This window comes from Heliangelus exortis, chromosome 18, assembly GCF_036169615.1.
Source record: "Heliangelus exortis chromosome 18, bHelExo1.hap1, whole genome shotgun sequence".
Lineage (NCBI taxonomy): Eukaryota > Metazoa > Chordata > Aves > Apodiformes > Trochilidae > Heliangelus > Heliangelus exortis.
The window spans coordinates 3,311,108-3,327,488 of NC_092439.1; the positions used below are offsets into that span (position 1 = coordinate 3,311,108).

The window sequence follows — 16,381 nt, forward strand, 5'->3', positions numbered from 1 at the left end:
GGCTGGAGAAAACCGAAGCCGTTGATCCGCTTGTGGGAGCTGAAGGGGTTCGGTACCACACCGGAGAGTGGCTTGCCCAGCTCTCCAGCCCAGCGACCTGCCGGAACCTCCAACCCCGCCCGGCGGCCTCTCCGCCTACAGCGGCTTCCAGGGCCGTGTCTGCCCGGCCCCGGGCCCGCCCCTGAGGCGGCGCGGCTGCTCCGCGGGGCCGTAACCAGGAAGCGGGAGCAGGCGCGGAACCAGGGGCCGGGAGCATGGCGGGCGGCGGCCCGGGGGTGAGGAGAAGCTCGGCGGCGGCTCCCCGGGAGAAAGGGAGGGAGTGAGGGGGGTTGAGCGGCTGCTGAGGGGCAGCCCTGCCCTCGGTCCGCGGGAGGTGCTCGGTACCACCCTGGCTGAGCCTTTGGGGCAGGAGCCGTGAGGAGGGGGTGCGGAGAGCTCCCGGGTGGGATCGGGGTGACCGGGTCGGGTGGAGGCCTGGGCCCTGGGGGTGCCTCGGCGTGAGCCGGACACGGGGCTGAGCCGGACACGGGGCTCTTCCTGAGGCCCACGGGTGCTCCCGGTGCTGCCCGTGGGGCTGTGGTGTCCTCCGGAGGCTGCTCCGGCTCCCGCGTTTGGGAGCTCCGCAAATGGAGCTCCGTGTCCTGCCTTGGCTGGTGCCTCACGTCTGGTTTGTTTTGGATTTTTTATTTTTGGGGTTTTTTTCCCAGGCCTTGTGGCTCTCAAATGTCTTTCAAAACGTGCTCAAGGACATGGGTTGTCCTGGCTGGTTGTAGCAGCATTGCTGGGGGTGACGGTGTTGTGTGGAGAGCCTGAGGGACCTTAACCATCTCCCGTCTGGTTTCCCCCGCCCCTCTGCAGGATTAGACACTTGTCAAAGTGGCTTTAACTGTGCTTTAAATTAATTTCATATCTCCTAACTAACAGAGCTTTTGGAAAGTGCAGCCTGTGCCTCCCGGGTATAGAGGGAGTAGATGTGGTTTACAGTGTATAAATAATGTTTTTTGATGGGTGTTGTGTTAACCACCAGTGTAAAAACCATTGCCATGGGCCACATCGACCTCATCTGCACAACAGTCACGGTGCCCCCGGGGATAAGGATCTGCCAGGACCATACCCCATCGTGGAAGACCTCAGCACCTGTGATATAGTCAAGGCTACACAGTAAGTATGTGTTCTGTGTGTGCAAAGTGTTGAAATAGATGAGATTGTCCTCAAATGTGAGCCTAGGCTGGATATTTTTACGGAGGAAAAATCTTAATCTAGCTCCGTTTTCTCCCTGCAGTGAAAGAAGAAAAATCACTTAAAGTACTGTTGTAAATATTTTTATCATAAACAGTAGTATCTCAGCCAGGTTTACTAGCTGCAAAATTGTACTCATCAAGGCTCAGCCTAACTTTTTGCAAAGTTTTAAGTTAAGGCAGTGTGGATTTTCCTCAGGTAAGGAGCTGCCGGGTGATCCTGAGATTTACTTTTTCTTTTGTTTGTGGTTGTCTCTCAACTGGTGGATTCTTAACAAATGGATGTTAAGTAAATCAATGCATTTTGTTTTCTTATTTAAGGTATGGAATCATAGAGCGATGCAAAGAACTGGTAGAAGCAGGATATGATGTTAGACAACCAGACAAAGAAAATGTGACCCTTCTTCACTGGGCAGCAATAAACAACAGACAGGAGCTGGTTAAGTAAGCTCTAAGGTCTTTGTGAAAGTAGCACAAGTGTTCTGTTACTGCTATTTGTAATCAGTTGTTGGTATTGTATTTCAAAATAAAGGCACATGCTGCCTGAGAAGAAAAGCATAAGATGAAAATTTTAACCCAATTACCTTTGTTGAAAATGTCACTGAAACAGGAAGTTGCTGTGGGTTTTTTTAATATACATGTGTAGTCATGTAGTACATTCTGGGTTTGGTTTGGTTAACAAAGATTAAATCTGATTTTGTGTCTTACTAATTATTATATTTTCCTTAAATATTTTCTCAAAACAGCATACTTTACTGCAGAAGTGCTCATGTCCATTTGCTTCTCTTAGTGATGTTTTTTGTTTTTATTATCAGCTATTTACTACTAGAGCTATGTTATCCTTAGTATAATGTTTTACTGTTTCCTTGTATCTATTCTTCATCTTACTGTGTGTGTTTCTGTCACACAGATATTATATTTCTAAAGGTGCAATAGTGGATCAGCTTGGTGGAGATTTGAATTCAACTCCTCTTCACTGGGCCATTAGGTATGCTGCTTGCAACTACTAATTATAAATATTGGTATTAACAGTTACAGTAGGATTTTGTGCACCACAGCAGTTGTCACCTTAAATTCTGTGGTATGGTTATTTTTTTAAGGCATAAGGAATTCCACAGCATGTCCATAATAATGCCAAAATCTTTTTTCTCTGATTCCTGGCAACTGTGCAGGCCACAAAGTTGTGGTGTGTGTGTGTTTCTGTCACTTGAACTCATGTTCTGAAGTTTCCCTGGGGATGAAACTGTTCAGACTTGGCCCCACAAATTCTGCCTTACTGGGCAAAAAAAATTTGCCTGCCTTAGGGCACTTAATTAGCTTTCAGTGCTTATTAAAGCACAGTTTAAGTCTGAAAAAGTTGTGGTCACAGTTTTCCTGGAAAATCAGTGCTTTCCTCTGGGCTATCTTAGCCTTCTGCCTAACAAAGATAGATGATACTTCTGACAAAGACTACTCACAGGAGAAATCACTGCAGAGTAATCACTGTATTCTTAACTAAGTTTTGCTTACACTGGCTGGTGGAGCTATATATTTATTAAATGTATTTTTTTATTTTCTGATACAAACATTAATTTAAAAAAAAGTCATTTCTTGAATAAATCTGAAAGGGAAAAAGATCTTGGGGGGGGGGGACAGTTACTAGTGAGAATTATTAATGTAACACTTGCATTAAAATTTCCATTTTTTTGGTCATCTTCATAGTTTGGTTTTCTATATCATTACAGACAAGGACACCTGCCTATGGTCATGCTGTTGTTGAAATGTGGAGCAGATCCCAGTCTTATTGATGGGGAAGGATTCAGTAGCATTCATTTGGCAGTGCTGTTTCAACACATGCCCATTGTAGCTTACCTCTTGTCAAAAGGACAGGTGTGTTGGTGATGTCCTAAGTATTGTTACCTATTCATGAGTAAATGCCTCTGTGTACAACATATTTTAGAGTTAACTTTTGTCTTCTAGATGGTAAGCAGGTATTTGGCAACTATTTCCCTGTGCTGTAAGTTCAGAGAAACTTAGGTTATTTTAAAAATATATATTTATATGAAAGTAGTAGAGAGTTCTTACACGATCTACACTGGTTCTTTGAAATACTGTGTTAAGATTTTGTTAAGTTAAATTTTTTTCTTATATAGCTCTTCAGAGTAACTGACTGCTGAAATGTAGATATAGATGGTCTGTATGACAAACTTAGTTTTTAGCCCACCCATCATCTACTAAAAATCCAAGTGATTAAACATTCCTTTTAAGTAAATCTATTTTAGTGTAATGAAGTGTGGAGGTGGAGAGGAGGGAAGTCTTCAGTGTGAAGGAGGAGGAGGATTAGGTAATGCAATTTAGATGTTTAAACAATTATGTATTGAGATATAGAATCCTTTCTTGATTTTTTAATTAACCAGTTTTGTGTATTTGACATTCTGTTATGTACCTCTGTTTCTTCAAGGAAAATGGTTAGCATTGCTTTCTGAGGTAAATACTGTTTATAGTAATTTTGTGCCAAAGAGGACAAGAAAAAGAGTTTTTTGATAATTTGATAATATCCTTGTTGGATACAGCCTGTTCTGAAAGAAGTGACATGCAAAAGGGGGAAAAATTGTTTAAAATAGAGAGTTTGATTTCTTTCCAGTACTGAAGTATAGCTAAATCTCTTCTATACCTCTGAATCTGATCATCTCTCTGTTTCCTGAAATCAGTGGTAATCAGTTGCTTCTTATATTTTTCTTACATATTATATTTTGTTACATTTTTCTTAGAACATAGACACAACAGATTTCAATGGACAAACACCCTTAATGTTATCAGCACAAAAAGTTTTTGGGTAAGTAGTGAATAACTTAAAAATAATCTATTTTGTTGTACCCAAGAAGCAATGAGGTCAATTTTTTCATATGAAAACTTTGTGTTAAACTGGCACTTCTTTCTGTTTTAGTTGTACTACAATGTGCAGTACTTCAGAGATCAGGAGTTACAAAATTTGATATAGCAAAGGAAGAAAAACAATTTCTAAAATAAGTTTAGGTTTGCAGCTGAGCTGCTGGCAATATTGTGGGTTTTGGAAATGAAAAAAAGAAAGGTGGACTCAGCAAAATGCATTCAGAATAGGCAAAATGTGGGGATCTAAGTCTACACGTGGTGTTTCAGAAAGATATAATCTGTGTATATGCCTTGTATTTGTTAAAATGGTAAAATAACAGAGTCTGGAGAAAAACCTCCAGGGCAGGTCCTGAATTATCAACTTGTATGCTTTGTTGATGAGCTTGTTCTGACAGGATGCATTGTGTATCTGCTGTTACTTCACAAATGGGAACAGTGATTTTTATAAGGTGTTAAAAAATTTCATCTTTTGTGAAGATTATATTGTGTTAACTTTTATACTTTATTTTCATCTAGACCAGAACCCATGAGGTTTCTCTTAAAGTTTAACCCTTCCCTCAATGCTGTAGACAGCATTCAAAAGAATACTGCACTGCATTGGGCAATAACATCAGGAAATACCAGTGCAGTGGATCTGTTACTGGAAGCTGGTGCAAGCCTGGACATAAAAAATGTCAAGGTACAATTTTCTTTCATGATACTTCATTCCATGTGGCATGAATGTGTGAAATGTATATGAAGGAAAAACCTGAGTCCTCTCCCCTTTGGATATCCTTTGGAATGGGGATTGACTAAAAGCAGATGTTCTTATTGTTTCTCAAAAGGAGTTAGCACAAAGAATGACTACAGAAAGTCTTTGTATGTTCATTTTCTTTTTTTTTTTTTCCTTTTTTCTGTTTTTTTTATAAGTGCCTTGTTGTCCAATGAGACTCTTTTAAGACTTTGAAAAGGTGTTTGTCATCCTGTGAAAAACAATGTTTGACAATGCCTCTGTACATTCAAAGGGGCCACTTAGTATGTGGCTAAATACAACAGTCTTCACCCTAATATTTGTAAAAAACTGATGGTGAGAAGTATAAATGTTGGAACTGTCCATTTCTGTGTCTATAGAGATAGGTTTGTACCAGGTAGTTAATTATTCAGTGTTTATGTATTAAGCTGTGTATATTTTCAATCTGCTGCTTCTTTTTATCCCTATGGATGAATCTTAGGCTGTTGCTCTTTGGTTTTACAAAGTTAACATAAGCAAGAAACCTTCCCTTTCAGTATGCATGTAATATTCTAGCAGACAGTTTAATGTTTCAGGTTATTGGAGGCAGTCCAAGAGGACTCAAATGGATGCAATCTGGTTGCAAGTATCAGTTTACAGCAGTACAAAGCACTCATTTAAGCACATTGAAACTGATTTTAGCTTCCCCTTGCCTTGAGAAAAAGAAGAGCAGAGGAAGTAACTGCCAAGTTATTTTTATTTCAGCTCTATTTATTCCTTCCTTTTGTTATAAAGGAAAATGCATTTATGTCTTAAGTGCACTAAGAAGTAAACATTTCTGTTGTTAAAGGGAGAAACACCACTTGACCTTGCCTATCAGAGCCCAAATCGCCTCATGGTTTACATGGTAAAAGAGGAAGAAAGGATAAGAAACAGAAGAAATAGTGGGGTGCTGAAAATCATAGAGAAATATGAGGTAATTTCACCAGGAATAACTAATGGGAATAGAGCTACAGCATTCCATGTTTAGAAAAGAGTTAAGTTTTATAAGGTGTTAAAAAATTTCATCTTTTGATGAGAAAGTAAGATATTATTATTATCATAACAAGGGGGTCTTCAAAGTTTTCTGAAATTGGGTGCACAGAAGTAAAATCCTTTAAAAGCATTTAGGTGGGGGTGGGGGGTCTTGTGTCACATTGTTCCTTGCCCCTATGGTGTGTTCATGTGACACCAGTCTTCTGGTGTTTGCTATTACATTATCTGAATACTTTTAAGTCCTGCTTGCATAGTTATTTTAACAGTAATAATTTTTATAGCTCTTCCTCCTGGTGGCATCTTCTTTGACATTCATGTGGGCCCTAGGCTACATAATGAACTCAAGTTCTGATTCCTGGCTTTTGAAAGGAGGTCTGCTTCTTGTGCTGCTCTTTGTGATGACTATATTTGTGAGGTTTGTGGCTTTTTCTCTATAAATATGTATTTATTTGTTTATTTATTTGTTATAGATGCCATATAAGACTATCTAATGCAGTCTTGTTTTTCAGAGTCTAGTTTCACGTGGCATAAAAAATTCCTCCTGAGAAATGGTTGCAGTGTGTGAAGGATTTAAATATATTTACTTTTCAGAAAGACCAGAACTTTACTTTTCAGAAATCGAGTGTCTTTAGGTGTTCAAAATAGTAGTTCCTTATCACTGAAAGGTTTGGTAAAAAACCCAACTACATTGTTTAAGTAGTCTGCTAGCTAATTATAATGATAAAGTGAGTGTTATTGAAGGTCTGCACCTGGTAGACACTGAGGTACCCATTCACAGTGCTCAGATACGTGCTTTATCTCAGCTTTTCCTTCTGTGTTTGTGACACAGGAGGAGTTTTAATGAACCATTCCCTCCTTCTCTGCTCCCTAGACCTCCCAGTGTTATCCTAAGCTGTTTTGCAGGTTTCCTGATTTCTTCAACAGTTACTGCTCCAGTCAGTTTGCAAAACTATCAGTGTGCACATAGAGATGGCACTTTGCACGTAGTGCTGCAGGACTTTTGATATATAATATTAGGCTGGAACAGAGCACTCTTGACTTATATTTATATTGTTAACCCTCTACTCATCTGGCTAAAGAATGCTTTTGAGTGACAATTCTTGGTTGACTTGAGAGGCTTGAAGTATCATAGGTTAGGTTTGGGAGGGGTCTTAAAGATCACCAAGATCCATTCCTCTGCATGGGCATGTGAATGTATGTGTGCTGTATGCTGTGAGTGTGAAATTTTTAAAATAACAAAAATTATTAATTTATACCTTACAGAGTTATGTTTTAAATACATTTTTTAAAAATTGAGTTATGTTTTAATTTTGTTAAAAAATTCTTTTTTTTTCTTTATTATTATTTCAGGCAATTTGTAGGCCTCAAGAATCTAAGATACCTTCCCACAGCATTTCTGCTAAGTTCAGTTTTTTGGATGTTCATGACCTGGTTTTTCTGGTTCCTGCCTGATATCCTTTATACTCAAGCAATGCATTAGAACTCCCCTTACTGTTCCTAATAAATCTAATCCTGGTCATGCAGACAGTAATGAGCTGTCCTAGATAATTCCATATGACTGCTAGTGTCTGGTAAAGTTGGTCTGTTTGCATCAGGAAGGGGTGAAATAACTTTTTGTTTAATTTTAAGTCAAATACAAACTGAAAATCTTTACTTTCTCTTATTTTTAGCTGATACTTGTGTACAATGAAAACATCTTTGTTATAAACTTCATTGTCTCTGTTACCCCTCCATGTGACCCCTTCAGTCCACCTCATTGAGACTCTTATACATTAATGTATTTTAGCATGCTGTAGAAGTGAATAACACATACATTAATAATAGCTTTCAAAACATCTTTTCTTTCTGAAATTACAAGGATTTGGCAGTTTAGTGGTGTCCATGCTTCTGCTTTTAAAAAGAAGAACAACACTCCCCACCCCAAAAAAAAACCAGGGAACAAATTTCTCCGTGTCCATTCGAAATAGATCATCCAGTGTGATCCACATCCACATCCACATCCACATCCATATCCACATCCATATCTGTCTTCATTCACAGGTCATGCTGCATCCTCAGTGTACAGGACATCACTGACCACCTTCCCCTTACTTTCTTTGAAGAGGCTTTGCACTGAAGAGTACAAAAACATTTTAGTTTTTTACACTCACTTTTCAGTGCCCTGCTCTTTTGTTACACGGGGGGCATCTATTGATTTATTAAGTTTTGTGAAAGGGCCTTTAGGGAGATACTTAGAACTGTAAATAATTTTATACTAAACTAACTATTATATGTTGCTACAAAATTTTAATGAATTTTTAATTACTTCATTCCTTAAGTGGCGTTTTCTTTTGTACTGTTCCCAATTTAGATGTCTTTAATGGAATTATCAGGATTAACTTTGATGAACTGATCAAGTATGTTCCCACTGGGGAATACATGCATATGCTTGTCTGAATTAAAACTGTGATACAGATGTTTTTAGTCCATAATGTAGAAATCATGTTCCTAATAACATGGAGTGTATGATTAGGCCAGAAATCTGTCATTTCACCATAATGTTTTTTTGTATATTTTAGAGTACTCAGTAGCTGCTCCATTACCTTCAGAAGTTCTTAGCAATGTGTGCTTGGCTATTTTGAATGACAAAGATACTTCCAATAAGACTGAAGTTGAATTTTTCTATCTAAATTTATTCTGTTGTTTTAACTGGAACAAATGAGAGGATAAGACTGAGCATCCAGTCTGAGTAGGAGCCTGTTCAATGAGTTAGGACTGGGTGCAGCAGTCCTCACAGCTGCTGGAAGCTTAAGAACTATGGATGTCTGATTGGTATTATTTAAAATAAAAAAACTTCAGAGGGGAAAAAAGAAATTGAATTAATTTTCTTTCTGCTAAATATTCAAAGGCAAAAATCTGCACTCTGATAATGAAGATGAGGGGGTTGTATTGTAAGTCTTCTCTCCAACTTTTGAACTGGACAGAATGTTCACACTGAGAGGATAACCTCTGGGAGAGGTTCCTACTAGAAAAGTGAAAGTCTGTCTTTTCCTTTTAGTGTGTGTATGCTTGTAAAAAAAAAAAAAAAACAAACTAAGTTTAGAATATTTTGCCTGACAAATAGCAATGGTATGAAAGTATGTGTAAGAATGCATCTAAGAATATATTCCTTAACCTGAACATTACATGTAAGCAATATAATTTTGGAAATCACTGTCATGTTCAGTGTGGTGGGTTTTCTTTATTATTTCTATAAAACTTGGAGAACTGATCCTGGATATATTAAGACTTCAGAAGAAGAAAGAAAAGAGGTAGGTGAATAAATCAAACTAAGTGGTTGATTTGCTTGTCATTGTGTGCAGCTTTGTTAAACTTGAAAGCAGTGAAACACACTTTTTCTTTTTAAGAGTTTTTATCTTTTTTGTTGAATAACATAGATCACAAATAACTTCTCCTACTACTGCTAGTTTCCTTATCTTCATCATCCTGCCATAATTTCCTTCTCTCCATCTTCTCATTTCAATGTGAGCTGTAGCCAAGCACCAGACAGACCCACTCCACTGGTGTTATCTGTGGTATAAATTCACATAGACCTTTACTTAACTTTGTTATTTAAAGTTAGGAAGAGACTTCTTTAGTGCTTTCCTATAATTCTCCATGCTCATAAAACAAAGGAGAGGCTAGAAGTGGCTTAAATTTTATCAGATGCCTTGAGGATATGTGTAATGGTTTGATTTTTTTTGTGCTGAAGTCACATGCAACTCCCTAGTTCTGTTCTAGAATGGCAAAAAGAAACCACAATAAGTCACTGAGTAGAGAATTCCAGTTTTGTTCTCCCACCCTTTGCATTAAGGAAAGCATTTTGTTTGTCATCTCTTTGTTCTCCATGAGGTTATATTTCTTCAGATTGCCAAGGAGAATAAAATGCAAGTAAATGAACTAGTAAAGGTCTATCTGGTATTCATAAAGGAGCAATAAATAGTAGCACCTTGTATGTTAATACCATCTCATTTTTAGGTTTATTTCATTCACATTATTTGTTTCTTTTGGCAACACAGAGAGACTTTGCTGAATAGTCCTGCATGAGTGCAGTTGCATTAGTCTTGTGTTTCTCCTGGACCTTTTCAAATATCCAATTCTTATTCCTGTGTGTGACTGGCAGTCAAAATATTTACAAACTGCAAAAAGCCTAAAGTGAAAGTCTTCCTAAATCTCCTTGAAAAAGTGATTCAAATGCTAGCACAAACTGCTTTATTTTTCAGAACATTGCAGCTCTTGCAGAAGCAGGTTGCTTGGACTTCAGAACATTTTGTACCTCATGTCTTGTAAGTAGAGCTTTGATTTTTTAATTTTATTTTATTTTCCTTAACCCGGCTCTTACTCCATACTGCTGTAAAATCATCTTTCTTCATTACCTGTCATGCAAGTGTTAGATGCAGAGTTTGTTCTATATCACTTAGATTTATTTTTTTTCTTTTATGGTGACAAAGGTTCAAATGCTCTGAGATCCTTGGACTCTAATCTTAATTAGAAAGCATTATTATTATTTTTTATTATTAATAAATAATATCATTATCATTGTTTAATATTATTTGATAGTATTAATATTCTTATTAATAATAAATAATAATTTAATAATATTTATTCTTGCCATCTCATTTAATTTACAAAATGAAGTTGTGTTGTTCTCACTTCTCTTTTGTGGACTTTGTTATACAGTACTTTGTGCTCTAAACTTTCAGCAAAATAGATGCTTTTTATCTGACTGGATTCTTTTCCTTCACCCTCACCTAGGTAAGGAAGCCTTTGAGATCAGTGCATTGCTTTGCTTGTAATTCATGTGTAGCCAGATATGATCAACATTCTCTGTGGCTTGGACAGTGCATAGGTGAGAGTTTGTTTTATCAAATTTGAAAGCAGCACCTCTTTTAAAAGTTGCAGAAATAACATTTATCTTGAAAGTTGTTGGAGAGTACACAGTTAATACTGAAGGGCTTCCTGGTAGGTGCCAGAGGGAAATTAATTAGATAGCAGAGAGAAAAGTTACTAAAATGGTAAAAGGGATGAAGTGGTCTCCCTAGGAGTAGACACCAAAGAACCTGAGTGTGAGAAATCTGTGGAGGCTTAAGGACAACACACAGTCACCAGTGTGGTTAAAGTGTGTTGTTTATTAACAATTCACACTTGCTTTATATAGAGCCCTTGTGTATATAATGATATCTTGCAGGTGGCTATATCTTGGCCACAAATCCTGTCTCACAGAACTTCTGCTGGCTTCCTCATTATCCTGTTATTTCTTCTTTTCTACTTCCAGCTCCCTTATCTTTTTCCCATAGCTCATCTTTCAGTAACTTTGCAACTGGGTCTCAAGGCCCTTAGCTTGCTCTACCTAAAACTAAACAGTCAGGATTGCTCATGTCTGTTTTCTTCCAGACAGTTTCCCAACACCTGAGACTCTTCCTTTGGGAGAGAGAGATGATCAAGACTTAGAAAGATATAAAAAAGAAATGTAATTAGTATAGCAGCTGAAGTTCATACAGAACTGCTGAACTGTTATTTGCCAAGCACATCATAATAGAACCAGGGGAGGCTTAGTGAGAATTGCAATCAGATTGAAAATTGTTGAAGATAAAAAGATCTTTGCACGTCACGTAGTGAAATTTTTGAGCCTTCTGCTTTAAGGGTTTACAGATTGAGGCAGTATCAGAAGGTCAAGAAAGGCATTAGACAGACTTTGGGACCATATGCCTAAAAGGAAATGCTGAAAGAACTTGACAAGTATGAACAGTGCAGAAGCTGTGGATAAGGAGAATGAACTCTAGAAAGCACCCAGGCTTGTTTGTCCCCCTAGAATAATGTTTCCTGTTGTTACTGATAGTACAGAGGAGCAGCAGGACCACTGAGATAATCCTGTAGGGCAGTTTTTGTCTTCCTGTGTTCTTTGAGAAACTCTTTCTCTCTTTCTGCCTCATTACTGGTGATGCTCAAGATAGGAATGTTAGAGCTTTACACCTATAGCAATGTATTTTTAGCATATTCTTTTACCAGTAGCTTTTTTGTAGTGTTAAAGCCTTGGAAATGTTTTTAAAATGTATGCTATTGACATGGTGATGAGACATCCTCTGATGCATTGTTTCAAAGCTTTGAGCAATGGTGATTGTAATTAAAGGAAAAACAATACATCCCCTCATTAACCATTTCTCTGACAGAAGTCTGGGTTTTTTCATGCATATTTGCAATTCTGAAGCATACAAAGGTCATACAATTAAACTGAATAGCTTAGCTTTTTCAGTTATATGAGACAATTATAGTTTGTGTGGGGAGAATTGTGGTTCCATAGCATAGTTCTCATTTAGCTAAAACAGCTGAAGACATGCTCTGAAGAAGAGACAAATCCTGATTGACTCTATTATATAAATTGGGATGGCTTGCAGGATAAAGACTTATCAACCCCTCTTGAGGATAGCAGTAGTAATAGTAAGAAGTTGTTTTGATTTATTTTCATTTCTATTAACTTATGGGGAAATGCAAATACTGCTGAATTTTAAAATGCCAAATGTTTTGGGGTTTTTTTTGCCACAAATACAGGCATTGGGAACCATCGTTACTACCTGTTGTTCCTGTCTTTTCTGACTATGACCAGTGTCTGGCTGCTTTATGGAACTCTCCTGTGTATGTATCCATGAATTTATTTTAATTTATCTTTCAAAGATGCCTTTGTATCATCTTAATTTTTCAGCATTTATTTTCCAACAACTGTAATTATAGCTGTGCAAATGATACCATATTTCAGCAATGATGCTGTCTTGTAATTCTCTCTTTAAATGAAAATATATCTTATCCAAGTCTTTGTTCAAATACCTGATAATGTTTGTTTGGAGCAGAAACTAAGATCCAACTCTAGTGGGAGGTCCATTGGAAAATACTGTATCAGAAAGCATTTTTGTTAATGGTGAAACAGGGAAAACATGGAGGAGGTCAGATCACAGGTTCTAGTCTGGATAACCTTTGCTGCAGTAGAAAATAAGTTTATAAAGACATTGGAAAAGCTTTATTGATCTTGTTATTTGGAAATACCCATATTGAATACTTGCAAAAGTTTCTTTTTTGTTTTAATTTAGTGATGACTTGGAAAAGAGAACTGTATGTCTCATTGATAAATCTAAACCATTACGTTGAAAAATAAGAAATTTCTTGGAGGAAAGAGGAGTGACCCTATAATGTAGGTCCTGAGGATGAATTAACATAGCACTAACCTTTTAAATAAAAACCAGAGGGAGTTAATTTTATTTTTTTATTACTTTGCATTGTCCTGAAATAAATCAATATTTAACATAGTGTGTAGTGGCAGGCAATGGCAGTGGAGGAATGTGGGAGGAAAACCTCCTTATTCTTCTGCTAGCATAGAGGCAAAATGTTGTTTTGCTTTTAGTTGTTTTGGGGGTTTTATAGGGTAAAGATGTATCTCAAGAAGCTGGACATTGCATTTTACATCTAATAGTAGTAAAATTCTTGGCATTGCCACCATGATGTCTTCTTTTGTTGATGATGGTGCTTAAGATAAGTGATAAATTCTTGTCCTAAAATAACAAATTAGTATGAAGCTAAATTTTAGAAGTCTTGACAGTGAGAGAAGATGACTTATTTCAGTGTCATTAGTTTACTTTAACAAAATACCAAGGCAGTGCCTTGAATGTTCCTGCAGTGGATTATGAACTTACTCTGTAAAGATTATGCAGCCAGAATAGCTGTGTGGGTGCTTTTAAGTGGGAGCATGATAAATTAAGCATGATGTTCTTGAGCTTATTGCAATGTAATAGTCATTCTATGCCATAATTTTTGTTCAGTTCTTAAGTGGCCTGTATTAAAAACATAATTAACTGATTATGGATCTTGATAGATTGGTCAGACCATTGTGTGACAAGTTATGATCAAGATGGAGCATGGACATACTTCACACAGATAATGCAGTGTTCTCCCTGGGTTTTCTACATCTTCTCAATAGCCTGTTTTCACACTGCTTGGGCTTCATCCTGGCTAACTGTTCAGCTTTATCAGGTATTATTTTGCTGCTTTTTGTGCTTTTCCCTAGATTATTAGCTCCTATGAAAATGTGGTGCCTGCTTTCCCTAACTGATTAATTTCACATCTAGGTGCTTAAATCTCAGGATACTTCTTTCAGTTTCTTGGATACTTGTGCACTCAGCAGTCCCATGTTAAAAGCAGGGTCATGGTCTTGAAGTCATTCCTATAAGTACTTTGTCTTTTCAGGGAATTTTTTCTACCAATTTTTGTGTCAAAGCATAGGCAAAACAAGGAGATAGGTGCTTAACTGCTGGATTTCTTACACTTCTACAGTCATCTGTAGAAGTACAGTCTTTACAGTCATCTCAGGCTTGCCTTCTCAGTGGAAACCTAATGTTACAGCTTGCTGTGTTCTGTTCTAGTCCAGGTGATATTTAAAAACAGAAATTCCAGTCATTAATTATGGCAGTAGTTGTTTGGTATCACCAAAATGTCAGTTTGTGATGTTCATGTTTTAACCACTGCTTTTATGTTCCTTTCTGTAAGATTGCATTCTTGGGACTGACCTGGCATGAAAGAATGAACCTCCTGATACAGAGAAAAACTTCTAAGCATCCTGTTTCACTCAGGAGAACTCCATACAAGTGAGTAATTGTTAATAGTGTGTTTTAAGCCTGGATTTTCACTACTGATCTGCTTCACTACTTGATAAATGCAAAAAAAAAAAAAGAAATAAAAAAAAAGAGGTAGTCTGTGGGCATGCTACTCATGCCTGTTCTGAGTTGTGCCAAGAGAAGGAAACAGACCTCATGTTCCTTGCTGAGAACTTCCTTTGCTGTAGGAAATAAACCTAATAAACCTGCCAGCATAAGGGCTAGTGGAGTTCTTCCCACATGGCTGTGTGTCTAGGGAAAGGATGTGCCAAAATCACAGTAGGTGCTGGTTTGCGGGTGAGGGATCTTGGCCTTTAATTTGTTCATCAATCTTTGTGCCTGTTCTGTAGGTTCAGAAAGAGACTTAGGGTGTGAACTGCCCTCTTTCTGGCTTCTCTTGCACTATTTAGCTCACTAGAGATACTAGCACTAGAAATTAATGTTTCCTCATGTGTTTTAACAGATAATATGTTACTAGGTTTGAAATATTAACCATATTAACCATAAAAGTTCAGCAAAACAATGATGTTCAACACAGAAGCCACCTTATTTTCTCCTCCCACAACTGTCTTCATTGACAGCTTTCTGTCTTAGTCTTGTGGTGATTGTGTTTTTTGGATGCCTGCAGCATTTTTTTGCTAGGTTTATTAATGGATATTTCTTTCACTTTCAGTCTTGGATGCTTCCAGAATCTTGCAGACTTTTTTCAGTGCAGTTGCTTTGGTATGTTCAAACCCAATGTAGTTGACTGGACCAAGCAATACAACCTTTTTCATCTGACAAAGGAGAAAAATGCTCATTCTGTATGAAGCTTTGATTGATTTCTAAAACTGTTGACTTAGAGCTAAATAAAACTGAGTATTTTGTTAATTTTTTCAAATTCTTCAGAAGTTGCTTGTTTTAATTTTTAGTATTGTTTTAAATATTAGATCCATCTTGCACAAGTGCATCAGGTTTGTATATGGAACAAACACTTTGTGTATATATTGTTTGAGATGAAGCTATTTGAAATTTTATGTGATGAGATGACCCAAGAATATATTTTTTAAAGGTAAGTTTTTAGGGCAGAATTTCAAAACCATGTTGGTACTCTTTGAAAACTGTGGTACGTTTGAAAATTCAGGGGAGTGCTCATACTTGAAAGATTAATGTTATGATTACCCTGTGATTTCATTGCTTTTTTGTGAAAACCTCTTTCTCAAGTCTTTGTATTTGGAGGAGTCACATGTAATAAAATAGAACTGGCATGGTTCCAAGTGTATTTTTACAGCCCAAAGGGATCTGTAAGGTGTTCAAGGAAGGTAAGCACAGAGCCATAAGAAAAAGCCTAACTTCTAGCCTTATTTTGCATGTGTACATGCCCATTAGTATATGAAAATGGATAAATTGATGATGGGAAATAGCAATATATATAAAAAAAGGGAATTATTCCCAGCTGTTTGCAATGTTCCCAAAGGCTACAGTGTCAGTCTGGAGTGGCCAACTGGGCAGCGTGGTTTTGAATTTAAGGCAAAGTGGTTAATAATCAAAACCAGCAGGGAAATAGATCAAGATCAGAAAATTAAAGTGAAATATCATCTAGAAAAGACAACACAAGAGTCAAGTAGTGTAACACAACAGATTTCTTGGAGATAGGAATGGGGGATTTCATACATGTGAGTGGAATGCATTTATCTGTGACTCTGTGGAACATAAAGAAAAAACAAATTCATGTGAAAATAATGTGAAGCAATATCAGTACTTTATTGTAGCTTGAAAACATACAGTTACAAAACTTACAACACTATATTCTAATGTTGTTTTCCTTCAGAAGTTTCTCCCTTTGAGAGGAAGAATTTCAAAGCATTTTCATTATCTGAAAGTGAATAACA

The 16,381-nt window shown here is 37.3% G+C and overlaps 1 protein-coding gene across 1 annotated transcript; it reads left to right on the forward strand.

Moving 5' to 3' along the window:
- Positions 1-15,390, forward strand: ZDHHC13 (zinc finger DHHC-type palmitoyltransferase 13). Its single transcript, XM_071761768.1, has 17 exons — positions 1-275; positions 1,028-1,161; positions 1,560-1,682; positions 2,149-2,226; positions 2,963-3,107; positions 3,989-4,053; positions 4,626-4,788; positions 5,669-5,794; positions 6,135-6,268; positions 7,204-7,304; positions 9,019-9,143; positions 10,095-10,157; positions 10,627-10,720; positions 12,421-12,504; positions 13,733-13,890; positions 14,404-14,501; positions 15,184-15,390. Exons 1-17 carry the CDS (start codon positions 255-257, stop codon positions 15,317-15,319), a joined length of 1,848 nt encoding a protein of 615 aa, XP_071617869.1. The 5' UTR covers positions 1-254; the 3' UTR covers positions 15,320-15,390.
- Positions 15,391-16,381: the final 991 nt, after the last annotated feature.